The following is an 18,640-nucleotide window of genomic DNA, read 5'->3' as shown; positions in this document are numbered from 1 at the left end:
TATAAATATTTTATTATTTTTAAAAACATCTACACAGAGAGTTAACATTATAATAGAAAAATATTTTATTAAGCATTTTGAATAATATCTTTATAGTTACAGGTAATATATAATGGGGATATGGGGAGTTTGATATCCAATTCTTTTTTCCTATTTTACCCCTATTTTTATAAACTAAAACTACGTACTCAGTTACGTTTTGTAAACTCTCCATTAACCGCGACGAGAGAGTTAAGTATCTTCTTCACTTTCAATCGTGAAAGGAATTAAAATCAAACTGCTCACTCTCATTCGTGAAAGAGATTAAAATACTTATCTTTTAATAATATAAAAATTAAACATAATAAATATAAAAAGTTAACATTATAATAGAAAAATATTTTATTAAGTATTTTGAGTAATATTTTTATAGTTACAGGTAATATATAATGGGGATATGGAGAGTTTGGTATCCAAAAGAGAGTTATCGGTTGGATTTATACTATTTCACCAATAAAAGGAGAAAAATTCTATTTGCGTATTCTGTTGTCAAATGTAAGAGGGCCAACTGGTTGGGATGACTTGCTAACCGTGAATGGTGTCCAATATTCGTCTTTTAAGCAATTCACTCAGCATCGAGGACGGTTAGAGAGTGACAGCAACATAAGAGCGTGTTTGGTTGAAGCATCTATTTCAAGAATGCTATGTGCTTTAAGAAGGTTGTGGGACGAGTATTTTCATATATAATGGATGACTATCCATCAACAAGTACTACAACATGCCATGAGTTGACAAATCGCATGCTCAGGGATTAAATAACATCTTCCTTCAACATGAAAAATATATTGCACAATATGATTTACCAGCTCTAACTTCAGACAACGACAATGACAACTTGATGCCTAGAATTATCCCAAAAGAGTTGTCCATCAAAGTACCTTAAGAATACATGTGCTCCATAGAAAGATTGAATCATGACCAGTTTGTAGTTTTCAAATGCATTATGAATACAGTTGATCAGAGAGAAAGTGGAGTGTTCTTCGTTAATGGGATAAGGGGAGTAGGCAAAACATTTCTTTAGAGGGCTATAATTGCAGATTTAAGAAGTAAAGGACATATTGTCTCAGTAACTACGTCATCTAGAATAGCTGCAACTTTATTGCCTGGGGTCAAACAACTTATTCTAGATTTAAAATTCCAATTAATGTAGAGCCATCCTCCATATGCAACATAAGTAAACAATCTGATCTCGCAAAACTAATTAGGCAAACAATAGCGAAATTTGGGATGAAGCACCAATAGCTAATAAAGAGACAATGTGAATCATTAGACCATACATTACGAGACGTATTAGAAAATAATAATCTATTCGGTGGAAAAGTGATGTGATGGGAGGAGATTTTTGCCAAATACTACTTGCTATGCTGAAAGGAAGTAAGTCGCAATTGATTTCAGGTTATATTGTTAAATTACATTTATGACATTCACCAAAATTCTCCACTTGCGACAAAATATGCGATCTCTTAATGATCATGATTTTGCGAAACATCTTATGCGCATAGAGGATGGAATTGAGCCTACCATATGTGAGGACTTGGTACAAATAGAAGAAAACATGGCAATACCATGGGAAGGTGAGGCATCATTACACAAACTAATAGAAGAAATCTTTCTAAATTTACAAGCTCATGAGTGGGATGCATCTTACATAGTGGAGAGAGCGATATTAAAACCCAAAAACAATGACGTACAGAACTCAATGATATAGAAGGAGATATCAATAATCTGTATCAACAAGAATATCTTAACTCAATCTCCACAGGTGGATTGCCACCTTATACATTGAAGGTAAAAAAAAGGTACTCCTTTGATGTTACTGAGAATCATAGATCCTAAGGCAGGCTTATGCAATGGCACAAGGTTACTGTGTCGAGGAACTTTTCAAAGCATGTTAGATGTGGAAATATTAACCGACCATCACTCTGGACAAAGAATTTTTTTGCCTCAGATAAAACACAAAACAACTGAGAACTCAGAATTACCCTTTGTGATTATTAGGAAGCAATTTCCTGTAATGTTGAGTTTTGCCATAACGATAAATAATCACAAGGACAAAATATTCCTAAGGTAGGAATCTATCTCCCTAAACATGTGTTCAGCCATGGTCAATTATATGTTGTTCTATCTCGAAGTGTTTCTCAGTCAACCACAAAACTCTTAGTCAAAGAAGAAAAAATAGATGAAAAAAGTGGACAATACACAAGGAATGTGGTGTTCAAAGAAATTTTGTTACCTACTCCTCAGGTAATTTATGTACTCAGGTAATTTATGTGCTTAGTTTAGTATCCAATTCTTTTCTCTATAATTAGTTCCAGAAAATGTTGACAGAAGAACGATATTACCATCGTCGTTTGTGGGAAGTCGTCGAGACATGACCCAACGATACGAGGATGGAATGGCTATTATTCTTAAAGAAGGTAAACCGAATATTTTTCTCACTATAACATGCAATCCATCATGGTCAGAAATAGCTTCGGAACTCAGTCCTACTCAAACTCCACAGGATCGTCCGAATCCAACAAGTAGGATTTTCAGAGCCAAATTTGAACAATTAAAGGAGGATGTTATTACCAAGGGTGTATTGGGAAAGGTGAAAAGTTATACTTATGTCACTGAGTTTCAGAAAGAGGATTTCCACATGTACATATGTTGCTAATCTTAGAAAACAATGACAAGTTGAGTGATCCTGACCAATATGATAGTTTGGTCCGAGCGAAAATACCATATAAAGAAGCAGAACCACATTTACATGAGGCAGTGCTAAGGCATATGGTTCATGGTCCTTGCGGAACACTTAATCAATCTTCACCATGCATGAAAAATGGTCAATGTAAACACAACTACCCAAAAGAGTTCGTAACAGAGACACGACGAGGTGATGACTCATATTCTCAATATAGGAGGCGATTTGATACTCCAGTCCCTATAAACCAAAATGTCACAATTGACAATAGATGGGTAGTTTCGTACAACCCTTGGCTATTACTGAAGTATGATTGTCATATCAATGTAAAGATATATAGCAGTATCAAGAGTATAAAGTGTCAATACAAGTATTGCTATAAGGGACCAGATCGTGTTGCAATGGAAGTTCACAGAAGTTCTCATTATGATGAGGTAAAACAGTTTATTGATGCAAGATGGATTGCCGCTCCAGAGCCATGCTGGAGAATATGTAAATTCAACCTTTACCGAATGTACCCATCAGTTGAAAGGTTGCAAGTTCATTTGTCAAATCAACATCAAGTGAGCTTATACGAGCACCAAACTATTTTTGAAATAGTTAATAATGACTAACAATCTAGACATCTTTTGTATAGGGAAAGCTTAGAATATTACAGTTGGCACAGCAAGGAAAAAGAATGGCATTGACGCAGGTCACAAAAGAGAGTTATCGATCGGATCTATACTGTTTCACCAACAGAAGAAGAAAAATTCTATTTGCATATTCTGTTGTCAAATGTAAGAGGACCAACTGGTTGAGATGATTTGCTAATGGTGAATGGTGTCTAATATTCATCCTTTAAGCAATCCGCTCAGCATCAAGGACTGTTAAAGAGTGATAGCAATATAAGATCATGTTTGGGAGGCATCCATTTTAAGAATGCCATGTGGTTTAAGAAAGTTGTTTGCCACCATCTTAATTTTTTGTGAGTCAACAGATGTAAGAAGATTGTGGGATGAATTTTTTTCATATATGGTGGATGATTATCCATCAACAAGCACTACAACATGCCATGGGTTGACAAATCGTTTGCTTAGGAATTTAAATGACATCTTCCTACAATATAGAAAATATATTGCACAATACGATTTACCAACTCTAACCTTGGACAATGACAATAACAACATGATGCCTAGGATTATTCAAGAAGAGATGTCCATCGAAGTTCTTCAAGAAGACATGTGTTCTATAGAAAGATTGAATCATGACTAGTCTATAGCTTTCAGGTGCATTATGAATACAATTGATCGGAGAGAAAGTGGAGTGTTCTTTGTTGATGGACCAGGAGGAGCAGGTAAAACATTTCTTTACAGAGCCATAATTGCAAACTTAAGAAGTAAAGGACATATTGTTTTGGTAACTGCGTCATCAGGAATAGCTGCAACTTTATTGCCTGTTGGTCGAACAACTCATTCTAGATTTAAGATCCCATTTAATGCAGAGCCATCCTCCATGTGCAATGTAAGTAAACAATTTGATTTCGCAAAACTGATTAGGCAAATGACATCGATATTTTGGGATGAAGCGCCAATGGCTAATAAAGAGACAATGGAATCATTAGACCGCACATTGTAAGACATATTAGAAAACAATAATCCATTTAGAGGAAAGGTGATGGTTATGGGAGGGGATTTTCGCCAAGTACACCTGTTGTGCTGAAAAGAAGTAAGTTGCAAATGATTTTAGCTTCTATTGTTAAATCACGTTTGTGGGCATTCACCAAAATTCTCCACTTACAACAAAATTTGAGCTCTCTTAATGATTATGATTTTGTTGAGTATCTTATGTGCATAGGGATGGGATTGAGCCTACCATATGTGAGGACTTGATACAAATAGAAGCACACATGGCAATATCAAGGAAAGGTGAGGCATCATTACACAAATTAATAGAAAAAACTTTTCCAAATTTGAAATCCATGGGTAGAATGCATCTTACATGGTGGAGAGAGCGATATTGACATCCAGAAACCATGATGTACAACAGCTCAATGATATAGTTATTAACCAATTTCCGGGAGACAAATGAATTTTAGCATCCTTTAATGAACTAGAAGGAGATACAAATAATCTGTATCAATAAGAATATCTTAACTCAATCTCCACAGGTGGATTGCCACCTCATACATGAAGGTAAAAAAAGGTGCTCCTTTGATGTTATTGAGAAACATAGATCCTAAGGAAGGCTTATGCAATGTCGCAAGGTTACTGTGTCGAGGAACTTTTCAAAATATGTTAGACGTGGAAATCTTAACAGGCCATCACTTTGGACAAAGCTTTTTCGCCTCGGATAAAACACAAAACAATTGAGAACTCAGGATTACCCTTTGTGCGTATTAGGAAGTAATTTCCTGTAAGGTTGAATTTTGCCTTAACGATAAATAAATCACAAGGGAAAACTATTCCTGAGGTAGGGATTTATCTCCCTAAACATGTGTTCAACCATGGTTAATTATACGTTGCTTTATCTTGAAGTGTCTCAGTCAACCACAAAAATCTTAGTCAAAGAAGGAGCAATAGATGAAAAAAGCGGATAATTCACAAAAAATGTGGTGTTCAAAGAAATTTTGTTACCTGAACCTCAAGTAATTTATGTGCTTAGCAAATACGTGAGTCTTTTTACAAGTATAATCCGTGTATTATGTAATTTTATCATTACAATATCAACATTAATGTTGGAATATATAGTTTTGTTCACTAATTTTAACAACTAATAACTAAGATTTTAACAGATAAATTGATATCAAAAGAGCTCATCAAGATATGTCAAGAGATAAAAGAAAAGAACTCGAACTTCTGCTTTACCCAACAAGTACACACTAACTAAGATTCACATAAATTATAAAAATTATATGATACATCATTGAAATATATTAATATTGATTTTTTAAGAAATTATGATATGCAATGTTTATATTTACTTTGAAAAAAATTCAAAAGTTTATTTCTTTAAATGTTGATATCAATTTCATAATTTTAGAAATAAAATGTTGATATCAATAAATACTTTGAAAAAATTTTAAAATTTGATTTCTTTAAATGTTGCTATCAATTTTATAATTTTAGCAATAAAATTATAAAAAATTTTAAAACCAGTAAAAGGTAGACGTATGTCTTATTTGGGATGTATCATTACTTAATCCTAAAGTAATATATATAATACTATTGAAATATATTGTGATACATATATGTAATAAATTACAGGAAGAATGATTCCAATCGTTATGGAGTATATAGAAGGATGAGCAATCTACAAGTTTTAATTGAATTCTTCTCTATAATAAGGAATCAATTTAATTGAATAAACTTAAAGTGTTTATATAGTTATTTTCATGGTAAAAAAAAACTGATAGTTTTTCAAGACGCAAGAAGTTATTGATAAGGAGATGTATGATGAATTACGAAGGATTTTTTCTAGGTACACAATCTTTATATTCTCCTATTTTTTTATTAATTATCTTATAGTTTGATATTTAAAAATGAAAAAAATAAGCATATTCATTTCTTTTGTCCTTCTACTATTTGTGAAAAAATGAAGGCCTCTTCAAATTTAAATCCATATTTTGGCCTACCACTTGAAAAAGATGAAGACAAACATAAAATATCCATGATATTTAAGCAAAATTAATCTTTTGTAAATAACTAACATGCATTTTGGTTTATATATACTCTTTTTAAATTAGGATAACATTTTTGTTGTTATTTTTTGAACTATATCTTTTTCCAATAATATATACATATCTTTATTGTGTGCTTTTATAATTTAGCATTTTAAAGGTTTTTTTTGGTAATTTTAATTTCAACAAAATATCATATAATTAAGGTTATGTTAAATTTGAAATGGTAAAAATACTTATCTGACAAATTTAAAAGGTGAATAACATATTAACAAAAAAATTAATTTGTTAAATAAAATAGAAAAGCAGCTGAACAGGCACGACAGTGCCTGTTGAGCCGCTAGTAAAGTGAATGAGATTATTATTATTATTATTATTATTTTGCAATTTGCAGAAATATTTAAGGACATAATGACGTTATTGTTGGATCAGTATCAATTGAAATTGCTCCTTCCTTAGAAGTTTGAAATTGATGATGTGCCACACAAAAGATCAATAAAATGACATGCATGAGATCAACTATAAGTTAATAGAATAAATCTAGCCATGGAACAAGAAAGGTCAATAAATAATCTTGTATTTTTTCTTAATGCAATATATTTGTTGAAACTTATGGTTGATGAGTAGGGCATAGTTGATGTTAATTATAGTGAGTGAGTGAAGGATTGTTGAGAAACTTTTTTTTAATAACTAATTGGTGTTAAAAATACATTCATGTGAACAATCATAGCTCTTTAAAAAGAGTTAATTAATGATAATAATTGAACTTACTTAACAGGGTAAATATATAAATCATTTAGTATCATGTCAGTTTTTACTCAGTTTAATCTCAAGTATGGCATATATTGTCCTATTTTATGCATCGAATAGCTTGTATTCGCTCATTTATTTTGTTTGTATGCTTACAGTAAAATGATTGTAAAACTAATGAAAAAAAGCAAAGAAAATCTGCTCATACATGAAAAATAATGTTAGCACTGTGGTTAGGATAACGATAAAGAAAATGTAGTTTTACAAAAATTGAGTGAGAAAAATTGTATTAAAAATTTGTATGTGTAGGGAGGTAGTTGTGATAATATAATATGTGCTTGTATAATAACAAAATTGTCATAGTTCTTTCTAAAGAGTTCATTAATGAGAATAATGAAACCTCTTTATTTATGAGTGAAGGGTGTTCTCTTTATATGGTAACTTGATTGATTTTAATAGTTAATTCATGTCTTCATGAAAAGCCCTAGAAATATTCCTAATTATTTTTAAATTTAGCTTATAAAAAAATTTAGAGTTGGTTTAAACTTACTAAATGGCTCAAATATGATGAAGATAGTATATATTAGCTCAAATAAGTAATATACACACATATATACATTAAGTCAAGTTATGAGCCAACGAGTTAAATCAGTCTTTATTCAAGTTTTATTCACTAATATATGGATCCAATTTCTTAAACTATTAATAAGTTGAGTTCAAAGGAACTCACGGATGTAGTTCCATTAAATTAAACTTATGAGTTAGCGGATCCAATTTCTTAAACTATTAATAAGTTGAGTTCAAAGGAGCTCACGGATGTAGTTCCATTAAATTAAACTTATGAGTTAGCCAAATTTGTCAGAATAAAGTTGTTAAAGTAGTTTGATATTTTATAGTAGAGTAAAATATTTTTTATATATGTGAGTTGAATTTATATTTGAGATTAAAGTAAAAAAGAGAAGTTACAATATTCGTAAGATATACTATTCAAACTATTATTACAGTGGAATAAGGTCTGTTTAAATTATTGTTATATTTTTTTATTATTAGCTAACAATGTAATTGTTACATTTTTAACTAATAATTTTTTATTAGATAAAAAGTTATTAATTGAAAAAGAATAATAAGTAATTTTCAAATTATGATAATATAGGAAAAGAAGGGAGTGCCACTAAACAGTGACAAAATTCAACATATCTTCAATGGAGAGAAAGAAAGTAACTCAAGGAAGCTTAACAAGACATAGCACCATGGAGTTCTTGCACGAACTTGTTAGATTCAGAAACTACATTGGCTGTGGAGACTACTTCCTTTTTTAAAATGAAGTGGTTGTAGCAGCTAATAGAGTAAGCTTACAGTGCAATCCAACTTCCACAACCACCCTATTTTTTATTTCAATTTTCTAAATTTAAAATTTGACATTTAGAGTAATGTCTAGGTATTTTCAAAAATTGAATGCTCATGAATGTGATAGCAAGTTTCTATATTTGACATTGAATTAAATGTGTATTGAATGACTTTATTACCACATTCCTTTTCCTATTTTTGATGAGTGATAAAATCTTGGGATACCTCAATTAATTTCACTCGATCTGTTTCCTGTAATTGTTCCTTTATAAAATCCATAGTGGTTAGCCATTTGTAAACCTTTTTCGTTGTCAACCAACCTAACGTTGTCGACAATACGTTTTACAATTTCAATGGCCGTTGCAAAGGATGTCACTGCAGTTGCACCTTATTTGGTCACAAATTCTAAGTAAATAAATTTACTTTTCATTGATTCAATATTCATTTTACGTATACTGCCAGTTAATTTTGAAAATATTTGGTTGCAAATTTGAAGTTAATCCCTTTATGCGTATCATTTTACCTTTTCACCTAGACGACCTCAGATCTAAAATTTTGTAGATTCTTAGGAAAAATACGATCCAAACCATCACCTTCAGCACTAACTTGCTTTTCTTGTTCATCCTCAATCTTGAAATATTTGATTAGGTTCATAACAGTGTCTCGAACAAGGTAGAATCTTTTCTGCCTTCGACTAACGACATAGGACAGTTTCCGACACCAATCCATCAAGCATCCATATTGACTCAATATTATAGAGTCCCAAGTAACGCCACTTGAATCGAAAGTGCTTGTCTTTGGCATTCTTCGACCACCTTACCAAACTCTTCAACCATTTCAAACCACTTCTACTCAAACACACTAATCTCATAATCTCCTAGGATACACTTCTTAAACATAGATGTGAATTTTGGGTTTTCAACCTTACTTGTAGCATTCCAAATGAGGTGCCAAGCACATAATCTATGATGTACATTTGGAAATACTGTCTCAATTGCAAACTTCATTGATGAGGCACCATCTGTAATCACAGATACAGGTGCTTTTTCCTTCATGGCTGCCAATAGTTGTTGTAATAACCATATGTAGACATCCTTACTCTCATCGGTAACTAGAGCACTTCTAAATACTACTGTTTGGTTGTGATGATTCACACCGAAAAACACTACACCGGACACAAGTACTTGTTCTTCTTGTATGTCGCATCAAAGGCAAGCACATTTCCAAATATTTCATAATCTAATTGGCTTATTCCATCACACCAAATTAGAGCTCGCAATACCCCTTTAGCATCAACTATGTGCTCATAATAGAGGCATGGATCTTCAGCTTTCTGGTTTTTGAGGTATTGTAATGCTGCTCTAGCATCACCTAGGACATGACGCCTTTGCCTAGCAATCTCATTATACATATCCCTTAGGGTGTGTGTGGTTCAAAGATTAAATTTTATTACCAGGAATGTCATTCCTAGGAATATAACGCCTAGGAATAAGATTACTTGAAATATAAGATACCTATGTTTGGTTATAAAATTTCATGTTTTAAAATGTTATGTAATAATCTAGGAATAAATAAATTTTTGTTTGGTTGAGTTTAAATTTCTTGGTCATATTATGTAATATGTCAAAATTACTTACTCATTCAAATTAAAATATTAATGACTAAAAATTAAATATAAAGCTAATTAAATATTATTATTTTTTTACATTGATTTTTTTAATTTACAAAATATCTCTAATAATAAATTTACTAAAATACCCCTAAAAATAAATATGTTTAGCTAAAATTATTATTGATTCTAATTTTTTTAGAATTACTAAAATATTCCTAATATCAAATATGTTTAACTAAAATTATTATTGATTCTAATTTTTTTAAATTTACTAAAATACCCTCCAATATCAAATATCTATAGTTAAATTATTATTGATTCTAAATTTTACTTAATAAAAATATGTTTAATTAAAATTATTTCTTTTTTACATTTTGAATTTACAAAAATACTTCTAATAAAAAATTTACTAAAATACCCTTAATAAAAATATGTTTAATTAAAATTATTATCGATTCTAATCTTTTTAAATTTACTAAAATACCCTTAATAAAAAATATTTTTAATTAAAATTAACATTATCACAATTAAATTTACTAAAAAAACATTACTATTATCCAAATGAAAGTTACAAAGAAGTCTCAAAAGTAAAAAATTACTTGCACTAATAAGCATACATGCACAACTCTTATATAAGAACACAAATACATCAACAAAATGAAATCAATGTTACAACAGACAGCCTCACACATAGAAAAATGATTACAATTATCGAGCGTGATGTCTTCTCCTCCATTGGTTCCACATTTCTTGTGCAAGTTGATCCTCCATCTACCCCAAGCATCATTTGTCTCAATATAGTGGATCGTCTTACCATCTACTCCAAGTATATTTTGATCTTCTATCTCATCAATAGGATCCACAACCATCACTCTTCTAATATGATTATGCAAAAGGCAACAAGCAGTTATAATTCTTCCTTGAGTCTTAATAGGATAAAATGATCTTCCTCTTAAAATTTCCCATCTTGCTTTCAATACTCCAAATGCCCTTTCAATGACATTTCTAGCTTGTGAGTGTTTCATATTAAAAAACTCTTGAGCTGTACTGGGTTGATTATGTGGATTAAACTCACTCAAATGATATTTTTGTCCTCTATAAGGTGCCAAAAATCCTTCACAATTCATGTATCCAGCATCACATAAGTAGTAATGACCTAGTGTGATATATAAAATTGAACAAATTTAATGAAAGATCAAATAGACTTTGATAACATACTAAAGTCTCAATAAAAAATACTTTGGGGAACACTAAACCCATTGTAAAATAGTGCATCTCGGAATACCCTAGAATTCGCAGCTGAACCCTCCCAACCCGCCAGTACATAGATAAATTGCATATCGGGAGCAACCACTCCAAGCACATTGGTTGTTATGTCACTTTTTCTGTTTCGATATCTAGGCTTATTAGCCTCAAGGACATTGACTTTGATATGAGTACCATCTAAGGCTCCTAGACAATTCTAAAATCCAGAAAAAGAGATCAATTAACTCAATTCTAAAGCACACAAAGCATACTAGGTTTAATAACATTAGCAAGATAAATTACCTTGAACCATTTCCATCTTTCATCCATTCTATCTTGGATAAATGATTGATGTTTCTTCAGTAAGAGATTATGACATCTCAAAATAGCAAGCAATACATCATTAAAATCGCATACTAATTGTTTCTTCAGATCTCACAAATTGTCTCTTTATTACTCTAATTTTGACGTCATGTGCTATAATATGTAAAAACATGGGAACCATTTCTTCCACACCCATATTCCTACTTGGTTCTAACCTTCCAACCCTTTTAAGCATATTACACAATGCATGAAAGGCACATCTATCCATTCTTCTGTTTTCTATACATGCTAGATCACTAAAATAAATAATCCTATCGACACTAATATCCCTTATTACTTGCCTACTGTAACTATCATTCCATTTTCTTTTCTTTTTTCCAATTGCAATATAATCAAAACATAGCAAATTATCAACAACTTAACTATAAGGTCATTCATTAATTCGAAACGTAAAATCAAGCAGGCAATAACTCTCATCTTCTGTTTGGGATCCATTCTGTAAAAAAAAAAACATTAAAATATTTAGCTAGAAGACTTTACTATTTATTTATTCTATGTAAACTTTTTTCTATCATTTAATAAAAAATAACTAATCAAATTAGCAGGTAATTTATTCAATATCCATTTTTTAATAAATCAACCAAAAAATACTATTGAAGTTATTCAATATATTCCACAAATCCTATTAAAATAAAGCATAGAACATAATGATATCATTAAATAGAACAAGTCATCACAAACATCTCAGAACATAGTGATATAAAAGGCCATTGCATAAGCCCCAAAAGAAACACACCCATTGCATAAAAGGTTAACAAGGAAATAAAACATGTTTTCTTTTTTTACTTTTCTTTTTCCAAGTCCAAAAAATAGTTAACAATCCATGGAAAATTTTAGAAACTAGTAAGCACTACTGCATCATCAAAGACTACCTCCCTGTAACCAAAATCACTAAAGTGAAAAAGCAGAGCTGCGACAGTGCCAAAGCAAGCTGAGGCTGATTGATTAACATCATAAGTAACACAAAGCGAATCAATTGCTGTTAAGGAAGTAAAACTAGATCACTAACAAGTTTCTACAATGATTTATGACCAACACAGCAACACTCATATGTATGCCATTAGTTCAGTTCAAGCATATATATAATCACGGAATATCAATTAGAACACTATGGTGAAACCAACTCCACATTGAATATCCCAACCCTCACAATGAACAACATTATACATAAATTGGATAAGACCTAGATTAACCGTCCCCATTCCCCACAACAAAAAGACTTTACTTTATGCAACTTCTAAGGTCTAGAACTTAATCCACACAAAAATCTGTGCAGTTAAATTAAGAAGTTCTGCAAATCCAAAACCAAATCAAGAATGATCAATTAATTGAAACAAAATTTTATTGAGTAGTACAAAATATAGCATAGAAATAAAAAACAAGAAAATAGAAACAAAAGAAAAGGACCAGTGCCATAATTGAGTGGCTGAAAAGTATGAAGATGATGCAGACAACACAAGAATTCTTCCAAAGGAGTCAGACCTTACAATACGAGGTTGTTGAAATTTGTTGTGGACTTAACAACTATGAAATGAACAGTAGTGTCACCTTAGGAATAGAGAATGTGAGGGGCTTGTGGCTTTGGAGGGAATACTATGTTTGAAGATAAAGGGAAGAAGTGTTGAAGAATGAGTGAAAGTGAGTGTTTGAGATTTGGAAGCAATGTTTGCATGAAGTGTGTTGTGGTGTGAGGGAATTCATAGAAGAAGATGTGTATACATGTAACAGGATAGCATACAAATGTAAGATCAAAGAAAGTAAGGGGAAGAGAGGTTGAAGGAATAGAACCTGGTGGAGGACCAACTTGACATTGCTCTATGATTTTCACTACTGTGTCATCATGATTCACCTTGTTAGCCATGGAGATTTTGTGGATTGTGGTTAATTATTTTTGAAGAACTCAAGATTCAATATATGGTTAAGTATATAGAAAAGAAATCCAAGAAAGACAAAAAGACTTGCACAGACCTTAGATAATGCAGTCATACAAAATATTCCTTAGATAATGCAGCCAAACAACAGACACAGAGCTTTATAATAATAATAAAACCACAAATACTAATAAAATTCTAGCGAGTAATCTCCAATACCAGGATAAATTTTCTGCATAAAATTTATTGAAAGAAATTATAATTAAAAATGGAGATAAAGCATATATCAAGTTTCAATCCAATTCATCACTAATATTTTATCTATCAACAATTCATCACTGGTATTTTTATATGAAATGTGTAACAAAAGAATTAAGGATACTATAATCAATGAGGTCAGAATTGAAACTAAAATCACATTCCAATTCCAAACAAATTAAAAAAAAAATTAAAGATAACAATTCCAATTCCAAACAAATTAAAAATTGAAATCACATTCCAATTCCAAGTACATACATAAGGTTGAAAAAACCTAGAACAGACCTAGAACAATTGTTTAGATGAATTGAAATGAATCTAGAAAATTGTTTCAATTCCAATTTCATTGAAACAATAAAACACATTCCAATTCCAATTCCAAGTACATTCCAATTCCAATATTTCAAACCTAGAACAAACTGTGCTTGAAAAAGATCAACAGGAACCGAAAGATGCGAGGAGGGAGAGAGGCGAAGGAGACGACACGAACAGGAAGCATAACTCGAGCAGACACGGAGGTGAGAGATGCGCGAGCAACTAAGCTCAGACGAAGGAGAGAGGCCAGACGCGAGCACGAACACGAACGCGAATGCGAACACGAACGAAGGTGAGATGTGATGATAAACACGAACGCGAACGATTGATAGTGAATCTTCCTTCTAGAATAAGGAGCTCGGTGGTCATGCAAATCCAGATCAGCGGCGAGGCAGCGCCGACGTCGGTGGAGCCTCCATGAATTTGGAGAAAAAATTGGCTAGGGTTTGGTTTTCATGGAGGAGTTGTTCTGCTAGGGTTTGGTTTTTTGTGAAATAAGGAGTGAAAAATCTGAAGAAAGAGGGTTACAGTTGAAGGGCATTTTAGTCTTTTTACATTGTTATACACATTCTATTCCCATTGGAATTAAAGATAACCATGGAGAAGATGGGAATTAAATTGGTGGTAATTGAATTCCTTGGAATAAAATATACCCAGGAATAATTTTTTAAACCTTGAACCAGACATGGGATCCCATCTCAAAATTACTGGGAATACACTTGTATTCCCTCCAACCACACACACCCTTAAGGTATAATTAACATTCTCATAACCACCTGCTTGATTAGCTAACATAGCATATATATGGTGTAAAACCCAGTTAATTAATATATAATTAACCTATAAATCAAAATTTATTTAAGAAAATTATAAATGTAATTTTTATGATTTAATATGATAGAGCTCACTAAAATGAGAATATCGACATCAATTTTAAAGAATTCGGCCCAAGATTAGGCCGAACAGGCCAAACCAGTCAAATTGGGCCCAAACTGAACACATGGGCCCAACCCACTCAGTTAATAAAGTGATTTCAGCTCCTTATCTCCCAATTTTTGCATGTTGAACATGTTGAAACAACCATGGGAGAAGGAAGGAGAAGGAAACCCTTGGTTTGATTTAAAGTGCCATAACCTTTTATCCGGAGCTCCAATCGCCGCACTGTTTGCGGCCACGCGACCGCGGTGTCAAGCTCTATAAAGCCCATAACTTTATTCAAGAGGTAAGCTATGATTTCATTCCAGTTTTTCCAGCCCTTGAGTTCAAAAATATGGAGCAAAAATGTTGAGATTTTGAGTTCTTTGATGTTATAAGGTCAATTAGCTTGAACGAAAGGCTTAATCTTGCCTCTTTGATCCTTAGGTGTGGTAAGAATTCTCAACCCTTGTGGAATTCTCGGTTTATGGTATATGGGTATTAAGTTTCTATGTTTAAATGTGATATTATGGATTAGGTAGTGTGTATATGTATATTGGAGCTTGACTGAGGTTTTGGAAAACTTTGAAGTGGAGCTATATGCTGGAAAATCTGTTGGTGAGGTGTTGAGGCCTTGAAAGTTGAGGAAAAGTGGAATTGGAAGTGTTCTGGGTTGAGCGGAGAATCGGTCAATGTATGGTTTTAGTTTCCTGTATCTAAAATGTAATGTACTGTGAAAATTTAGGCTAGAGACCCTAAGATAGGAATTGAATTGTTGATGTGGCTGATTGGTTGGTATAGATTGTATTATTATGTATGTGGTTAGTGATGTTGGAAGTTGTAGCTTGATTGTGTGATGTGATTAACTTAATATCATGTTGGAGGCTAAATGGACGTGGTAATTGATATGAGTAATTGATGATGCTTGTTGTGTATTATTGAACTTGGAAAGATTAGATATTGTTGGATTGAATGAGGAAGCTTAGGATAGGAGTTGAAATATGATTGGTGATTAATTGAGAAAGCGTGAAAATATGCAAGTATGTCGGAGATGCATATATGAGTAATGAATAAATATAGTAAATGAATCATGATAGAAAATGTTGAGTGTGAGTTCGCTTGTATTTTTTCTCTGGTTGTAAGGGTGACAGGGCATCGATATCCTCTAATGGTGACAGGACACAGATACCTTCTAATGGTTTTAGGGCACGGATACCCTCTAATGGTGACAGGGTACGAATACCCTCTAATGGTATTAACATGCAACAGAGAGACTGTGTCCGGGTTAGCTACTGGACATGTCGGGTTGGCTTGATAACCGACGGATGAGACTCATCAGCCACTAGGACAGGCATGTATCGTATACATCATGTGTATTTGTTTGTTTTCTTTGGTTTGCATTCTTGGGTTTGCCTCATTGATATTCATGTTTAATTACTATGTGTTCTGTTAACTGTATCTGTGAACTACCTGTGTTTGCTTTGTCTGTTTTGTTTGTCAGTGTAATTCTACTGGTGTTTGGGATGATTGTGGAAAAGGGGGGAATAGTCGAGACTTTTAGTTAGAGTTTAGTTAGAATTAAGAACCTTAGAGGACCACCTTGATTATGGCTTTCGTCTTTAAATCTCCTAAGTTTTATAATCTGAGTGTCGGTATTCTAGGATTGCCTTCGGCTTTCCCAGGACATTATATGTTAGATATGTGGGCACCGTTACCATGTTGAGACATCTGGTTCTCACCCATACGGATTTTATGCTTTTCAGATGCAGGATGTGAGGCTCCTCGTTGAGGCATGCTGGAAGCTTCGTGAGTGTTGCGCTTTTCATTTTACCGATTTTGTTTTACCCTTTTCTTCAAAGGCTCCTAGTTAACAATCTTTTTCAATATTTATAATTTTATTTTTAGAGGTCGTAATACCTCACCACCTCTTGTTAAAAAATTTTTGAAACATGTAAAGCAAAACCTTATTATATATTATATAATTTTATTTTTAGAGGTCGTAATACCTCACCACCTCTATCTTATGACTTAAGCATAAGATTCTATATGGTAGGGTGTTACATTATGGTATCAGAGCAGTTCGTTCCTGTAGAGCCTAAGGGATGGACTAACTATGCTTCTGTGCAATCTTTGTGTATATGTTTATGTGCTATTAAGATATCTGACTATCTGACTAATATAACTGGCATAAACGCTCATGGGCATGCATTTGAGTCTTTGAAGCACTAGACTTTAGATATTAAGACCGATCACCTTAATATCAATTGTTCGGTGTGGGCAAGACCCAAATGGCATCTCGTGGATGCGAGCAAGGTTATCCGGTTGATTCTTATGGCCATTCTGGAGAAGATGGATTCCATTACGTGAGCTACTATTAAGAGGATGATACATTCGAAATGGGAACGGTGATGAAGGCGGTAATGGACCTGATGGAGATCGACAGTTTCGAGAGTGAGGTATTCAGATTGTTCTCCCTTCTACTTTCTTGAGTAACTAGAATTTTCGATGGCAAAAATTTTTGTTAGGTGGGTAGAATGTAAAACTCGGTTAATTAATATATCATTAAAACGAGAATTTTGACACCAATTTTAAAGAATTCGGCCCAAGATTGGGCCGAACGGGCCAAATTGGTCGAACTGGGCACAAACCGAACCCATGGGCCCAACCTACTCACTTAATAAAGTGAGTTCAGATCCTTCTCTCCCCATTTTTCCATGCTGAGTGGTGCACGAAATTGGAAATTACAATTCTTCACAAATTCGCACAACTAACCAGCAAGTGCACTGGGTCGTCCAAGTAATACCTTACGTGAGTAAGGGTCGATCCCACGGAGATTGTTGGTTTGAAGCAAGCTATGGTTATCTTGCAACCCTTAGTCAGGATATTAATTTGTGGTTATTAATTGACTTGCAAATGAACAAGAGAGCATGAATTAAAGGTTACTTGTTATGCAGTAAATGAGAATATGTTGGAGTTTTGGAGATGCTTTGTCTTTTGAATCTCTGCTCTCTCCCTATCTTCTTCTTCACGCACGCACGTCCCTCCTATGGCAAGCTGTGTGTTGGTGGTTCACCGTTGTCAATGGCTACCATCCTTCCTCTTAGTGAAAATGGTCCAGATGCGTTGTCACCGCACGACTAATCATCTGTAGGTTCTCGATCATACCGGAATAGGATTTGCTATCCTTTTGCGTCTGTCACTACGCCCAGCACTCGCGAGTTTGAAGCTCGTCACAGTTATCCAATCCCAGAATCCTACTCGGAATACCACATACAAGGTTTAGACTTTCCGGATTCTCAAGGATGCTGCCAATGGATTCTAGCTTATACCACGGAGATCCCGATTAAAGAATCTAAGAGATACTCATTCAATCTAATGTAGAACGGAAGTGGTTGTCAGGCACACGTTCATAGGTTGAGAATGGTGATGAGTGTCACGGATTATCACATTCATCATAATGAGGCGCGAATGAATATCTTAGATAGGAACAAGCGTGATTGAATAGAAAACAGAAATACTTGCATTAATTCATCGAGACACAGCAGAGCTCCTCACCCCCAACA

At 33.1% G+C, this 18,640-nt stretch overlaps 1 protein-coding gene across 1 annotated transcript; it reads right to left on the bottom strand.

The window, feature by feature from the left end:
- On the bottom strand, positions 10,617-11,664 carry LOC110268391 (protein ALP1-like). Its single transcript, XM_021114514.1, has 3 exons — positions 11,638-11,664; positions 11,329-11,551; positions 10,617-11,245 (listed from the first exon to the last, which is right to left on the bottom strand). The coding sequence occupies exons 1-3, from the start codon at positions 11,662-11,664 to the stop codon at positions 10,671-10,673; spliced, it is 825 nt and encodes a 274-aa protein (XP_020970173.1). The 3' UTR covers positions 10,617-10,670.

The sequence above is a fragment of the Arachis ipaensis genome, chromosome B10 (genome assembly GCF_000816755.2).
Source record: "Arachis ipaensis cultivar K30076 chromosome B10, Araip1.1, whole genome shotgun sequence".
NCBI classification, from domain to species: domain Eukaryota; kingdom Viridiplantae; phylum Streptophyta; class Magnoliopsida; order Fabales; family Fabaceae; genus Arachis; species Arachis ipaensis.
The sequence above is the reverse complement of the archived record's forward strand: the minus strand, read 5'-3'. Positions and strand labels throughout refer to the sequence as shown.